The sequence below is a fragment of the Triticum aestivum genome, chromosome 2B, assembly GCF_018294505.1.
Source record: "Triticum aestivum cultivar Chinese Spring chromosome 2B, IWGSC CS RefSeq v2.1, whole genome shotgun sequence".
NCBI classification, from domain to species: Eukaryota; Viridiplantae; Streptophyta; class Magnoliopsida; order Poales; family Poaceae; genus Triticum; species Triticum aestivum.
This window is the reverse complement of record NC_057798.1, coordinates 386100074-386106306: the sequence shown is the minus strand read 5'-3', so window position 1 is coordinate 386106306 and position 6233 is coordinate 386100074. Positions and strand designations below refer to the sequence as shown.

At 43.2% G+C, this 6233-nt stretch overlaps 1 protein-coding gene across 2 annotated transcripts; it reads right to left on the bottom strand.

Annotated features, from left to right (window-relative positions):
* Nucleotides 1–235: 235 nt before the first annotated feature.
* Nucleotides 236–4067, bottom strand: LOC123041262 (uncharacterized). 2 transcript variants are annotated; one of them, XM_044463909.1, is made up of 3 exons: nt 3541–4067; nt 2990–3278; nt 236–1291 (listed from the first exon to the last, which is right to left on the bottom strand). In XM_044463909.1, the coding sequence occupies exons 1-3, from the start codon at nt 3553–3555 to the stop codon at nt 1143–1145; spliced, it is 453 nt and encodes a 150-aa protein (XP_044319844.1). In that variant the 5' UTR covers nt 3556–4067; the 3' UTR covers nt 236–1142. The 2 variants fall into 2 exon arrangements, 1 of the variants encoding a protein (XP_044319844.1); XR_006418445.1 differs by lacking the exons at nt 236–1291; nt 3541–4067 and adding an exon at nt 1307–2139 and having other exon boundaries at nt 2990–3532.
* Between the last annotated feature and the right edge of the window lie 2166 nt (nt 4068–6233).

The following is a 6233-nucleotide window of genomic DNA, read 5'->3' as shown; positions in this document are numbered from 1 at the left end:
GGAGCATGCCTTGAACTTTGTTCATGCCCATGGAAACTTTGTGAATCTTGAATTACAGAACATTTTCTACAAAAATAATTATCCCCTTGTACAAATCCATTGTATTGTAAAATTATTGTGCCAAGATTTGCCTTTAGGGTGAGTAGATTACTTGTTGGTATGTGCGGTGCAAAAACAGAAAATTTGGCTGTAGTGCGCGATTTTACTTTTTTTTACTAGAACGTCAAAAGCTTCTGATTCTTTTTGGACAATATTGCTATACAAATTTTTTATTTTGTCCTAATTTTTCAAAAGTTTTGGAGTACCAGAAGTATGGAAGATGTTCAGATTGCTACAGATTGTCCTGTTTAAGACATACTAGTAAGCATGCACATGAAATTCATGTGCATCAACAAGATGAGACATCGTTTCAAAAAAAACGAGACTTCATGTGTGCCTGGCTTGGGAAAGATGACATAGACTTGGTGCATGCTGATGCCTCCCTCTATCCTGATGAAGCATGGAAACTGTACCGAAAGAAATAGCTGCAAGCGGCGTGGGCTGCTCGACCTGTTCGTTGGAACCAACTTTTTTTCCTTTTCTTTTCTGATGTTGATTTACAGGTATGATTTAGGTACCTGTGTTGTTAGTTTGAGTTTTGTGTTGGACAATTATAGTACATCATAAGCAAGTTGTAATAAAATGGATATGCTTCATAGCTAACTGTTGCCTGAGTTTTCCAAGATTTTTCTTGTACACTGGTTTTACATGATGTTTCCAATTAAATATAATGACAAGCATCTAGTTGATGTATAAAAGAAAAATTTAAAACAATTTGGTGAAGCCTATTGGGAGTTAACCAATCAAAGACAAGACGAATTTCCATGTATGCCAACATCAGCTAGACATCCGCTTAATTATTTTAGTTGAGATTACAAGGGATGACCTTTACAATCGTGTCTCCACTCTCCACTTGAGAACAGTGGTTTCTAAGGAAAAAAGTACAATAAATAAACATATATTCAGCTAAGAAGCAATGCATTAGAAGTGAGTCATTTGATAGCAACATGTAGTGCATATACTTGGAAATGCATGTCGACATACCATTGAAAGGAACAAATCAATTTTATGGTTAAAACATATATTTAAAGCACAGGCATGTATTACCGTTCTATCCTGACACCGGAGCTTCTTGGGCACGACCTCGTCTTGAGACCTCCAGGATGACAGATGGCTACATAGTTTGGTTGGCCCCAAATATGGGTACAGCAGCGAAGGTGGCGTCGACAATGGACACTCTGGGCCGTATAACCTATGCAAATATTTTCAGTCAGAATATACAACCTACAGATATTTTAAATGCATTTCACCGTTAGCAATACTGCCACTCTAGGTATTCATTATTCAAACGGGGAACACTCGCCTGGTCCAAAAAGAGAATAGATGCATCTAGATTATTATGTTTCATCTGCATTTAAATAAGGGAAATAACTACATGCTAAACATGCCAGGGGAACTACAAATGTTTCCAGCAGCTTCTAATATATGAGAAATAAAAGGAGAAGCAGGAGCATCAACATTGATCTGAGACCTTATATACACTTAGTACATAATTCACCATGTGTTTATCAAGATGGCAATAAAAGGTTAATGACAGTAAAAATGTAAGTTGACCTCTCTCTGGATCATCAAATAAAGATAAAACGTTTGCCCATCGGTGTTCATAAAATTAACTCATTATTTCTCGAAACATTAATTCAAGATATATGTCAGATGTGCACTTCTACTTATTCAATTTGGAAGCATCACATAACTAACAGAGTTTGACTTACTTCAAACAGAACAGTCACATGCATGGTAATAGCACTCAATTTGTATAATGACATTTGACCTTACGATTATGAAACCCACCAAAGATCTTCTAGATGCGAGGTATAACAGTAGAAAACCTAGAATGACTCGAACTACAGGCCGTCCAAACAGCAACATCAATCAGTCGGTTGCACCAATCGAAGATCTTGATGATGTCCTCTTATGACCGCAGCCTCCCTGTAGTAGAGCATGAGCTTGTGTTGCAGGCAGACAGCAAGGGAGCACGGGCTATTAAATCCTATAGGTCATTCACCCATCTCTTCCCATATCCCATCAAAATGCTAGGCACTATGAGAAAAAAGAGAAAATAAAATTATGTACTTCAGAGGCAACTAAAGAAAAACATCATAAAGCATTTGAAAAAACATTTCATACGACTTGTAAGCAGGACCATCAACATTTGGACCTGTAGCTTATATTTAACAACTAACACATAGTAAATTACTATCCCGTCTGCTTCCTTGTGCCTACTCCTGCATCTCCAGGGTCCAGGCTACCAAATTTGATGTAGAAAATCAACTGCAAAGTTCCAACTCCCTTCTTCAAAATCTATTTGGCCAGAATCTATCTAGCTCCTGGGCATGGTTTCTTTTGGTCGATATTTGTCACTTTTAACCTTTTACATATGTATGCATGGTATACCATTGGACGTAGTACAACGATATTCACCAAAGATATGTGTTAATGTTCTTAATTCTCTTCCTTCTAACTGGCATAATGTGAGAAAATGTGCATGGTTCAGAAAAGTGTTTCTTCCTGGGAACTTCTTACTCCATATCTAAAACCAACATCAGTGTTTCAATACATTGAGTATCATTTCTTACTTATATCATTCTGTGACGTAAGCTTTGCGATTACTATATGTCTGTACAGTCTTCGTTCTGAACCATGTCCAGAAAAAATCCAACGCCTTGGATAGCTTAGAACTTGAGTAAATCATTCACACTGTTTGGGGTGCCTTGTATCTCTGGCTGGACGTTTAATTGGTCTGAGGTCCTTTCCCAAAACAAAAAGGAGATAACAGCCATCGCCCATCAGTATTGAACACGGGAAGAGTTATATATATAGTTAATTGTTATTGCAACACGGACAAAGCTGAATATTACTATGAAATTTGATGGCGCTGTCGGACACATACCAGTGCAACGTGTCGGGGCGGCATGTCGAGCACACCACAGGCATGAAGCATGAAGGGGCCGCAGATCGACGACGGAGGAAGGTGCTGATTCGGCCCGGATTGCGGCGCTAGAGCAGGGGAGAGCGCCGGGCACGGAGACGGAGGGGTCTGTTGCGACGTGGCTGTGGCGACGCAGGTCAAGACAGCTTTTCTTGTGCCCAGTGCAGCCGCGTTCCGGCACAAGATTCATTGATTCTTTTGTACTAAGCAGCATTTCTGCAGAGTCCAAACACCACCACTGAATTCTTTCCTGCATATACAGCAGATACACAAACATATTACATTCCTTTTTCAGTTTCTTTTCTTCTCTCATTTTCTTTCTTTGGACTGACAATTCTTTCCAAGAACGCCAACATTCCCCTGTTTTTACTTCCACATTCATCCATCCATCCATTCATACACTACACCTCACTGAAGCTCAAGCTGTACCCACATATCAGAAAGAGGTTAGAGAGTGAGTGTGATCAGCAAAGCACAGGAGGAGGAAGAGCAGAGTTCAGAGGAGGAGTTACGTTGCACTGCTGCATCCGCTGGTGACGCCTGTCTCAGGGATGTTGGCAGGCTGCTCCTTGTCGTCCAGGCATCAGATGAGCACGGCACAGCGACTACCATGCGGATTCTCCAAGCGGGGCGGCCGCGGCGACTCGACAGTCCCCGGCACAGCTCCTAGTGTGCCGGGCGGCGACGGCCGGGGAGGCAACAACACCTGCTCCTTCTGGGCGCACCCGGCGCCGCCGGTCACCCAGGCTGTGTCCTGGGGCGCGAAGCCGGAGCCCTCCGTCTTCGGCGACGGCGGCGGCTGGGAGAGGCGGGGCGGGGCCGTCAAGCGCTGTCGGCATCAATCCTCGTCGCCAGCGCCGTCGGCATCTGCTTCCCCTTCGCACAAAACAGGGCCACCTCCCTCGTCCACGTCCTTGCCGACGCCTACGCGGCGCTCGCCTACTGCACCATCCCTAGAGGGACCTCCCCTTCAGGGGGCTCGTCTGCCTCGGCTGCGGCGAAGGGCGCGGCGAAGGGAGGCGAACGGCGCGGGAGGAGGAGGTCATGCGGGAGGAGAAGGAGGAGGTCGTGCGGGCGGTTTTCTTTATTTTTGTACTGCGGGGCAGATTAGCGATCGCGGTTGGTAGCGTTAAACACAAAAGGATTAAAGGCCATTAGATTTTGATGATGGATGGATGTGATTGTTTAGATCTTCCTCTCTCTTCCTTTTATAGTGGTAGTAGATTATGTTTTCGATGCATTGTTTTGTTTGTTTTGATGAAACTATCGGGTTTTTGCCGATGGTATAAGATATGTAAAAGTTATATTACAGTAGGTACATGATACGTCTCCAACGTATCTATAATTTTTTATTGTTCCATGCTATTATATTATCCGTTTTGGATATTTATGGGCTTTACTTTACACTTTTATATCATTTTTGGGACTAACCAACTAACCGAAGGCCAAGCCCGAATTGCTGTTTTTTTGCCTATTTCAATGTTTCAATGAAAAGAAATATCAAATGGAGTCCAAACGGAATGAAACCTTCGGGAGCGATCTTTTCGAAACAAACGCAATCCAGGAGACTTGGAGTGGACGTCAAGCTGCAGACGAGGCGGCCACGAGGGTGCCAGGCGCACCCCCTGCGGTTGGGCGCGCCCCCCACCCTTATGGGCCCCTCGTTACTCCACCGACGTACTTCCTTCGCCTATATATACTCCCGTACCCTGAAAACATCGAGGAGCACCACAAAAACCTAATTCCACCGCCACAACCTTCTGTATCCGCGAGATCCCATCTCGGAGCCTTCGTCAGCGCTGCGCCGGAGGGGGAATCGACCACGGAGGGCCTCTACATCATCTCCAAGGCCTCTCCGATGAGTTGTGAGTAGTTTACCATAGACCTTCGGGTCCATAGTTATTAGCTAGATGGCTTCTTCTCTCTCTTTGAATCTCAATACAAAGTTCTTCTCTATCTTCTTGGAGATCTATTCGATGTAACTCTTTTTGCGGTGTGTTTGTCGAGATCCGATGAATTGTGGGTTTATGATCAAGTTTATCTATGAGAAATAATTGAATCTTCTCTGAATTCTTTTATGTATGATTGGTTATTTTTGCAAGTCCCTTCGAATTATCAGTTTGGTTTGGCCTACTAGATTGATCTTTCTTGCAATATGAGAAGTGCTTAGCTTTGGGTTCAATCTTGCGGTGTCCTTTCCCAGTGACAGCTAGGGCAGCAAGGCACGTATTGTATTGTTGCCATCAAGGATAAAAAGATGGGGTTTATATCTTATTGCTTGAGTTTATCCCTCTACATCATGTCATCATTCTTAATGCGTTACTCTGTTCTTCATGGACTTAATACTCTAGATGCAGGTAGGAGTCGGTCGATGTGTGGTGTAATAGTAGTAGATGCAGAATCGTTTCGATCTACTTGTCACGGACGTGATGCCTATATACATGATCATGCCTAGATATTCTCATAACTATGCACTTTTCTATCAATTGCTCGACAGTAATTTGTTCACCCACCGTAATACTTATGCTATCTTGAGAGAAGCCACTAGTGAAACCTATGACAACCCCTTTATCGCGTTGGTTGCGAGGTTCTTGTTTGTTTGTGTAGGTGCGTGGGACTTTTGAGGAGCCTCCTACTGGATTGATACCTTGGTTCTCAAAAACTGAGGGAAATACTTATGCTACTTTACTGCATCACCCTTTCCTCTTCAAGGGAAAACCAACGCAGTGCTCAGGAGGTAGCAAGAAGGATTTCTGGCACCGTTGCCGGGGAGGTCCTCGCTCAAGTCAATAAATACCAAATACCCATCACAAACTCATCTCCCTCGCATTACATTATTTGCCATTTGCCTCTCGTTTTCCTCTCCCACACTTTACCCTTGCCGTTTTATTCGTCCTCTCTTTCCGTTTGCCTCCCTTCTTCTCTTTCTCCTTGCTTCTTCTGCCGTTATGTCTGAAATTGGGGAGATTATCATCGATATGGACAATAATGGTAACATGGAAAATTCTGATGCTCTTGCTGAAGAACCCCCTATCTTACATACTAAAAAGTTTCGAATCGGTAGTGGTAATATTATTGGAAAAGGGGTTATTCAAGATTTCTTTACTTATGCCGATGCTTTACCTTCTATGGGTAGTTCTATTTTGCATAGAACTAGTAGTCTTGTGGATGCTATTGCCATGCTTATAGTTGAACTTGAAAGACA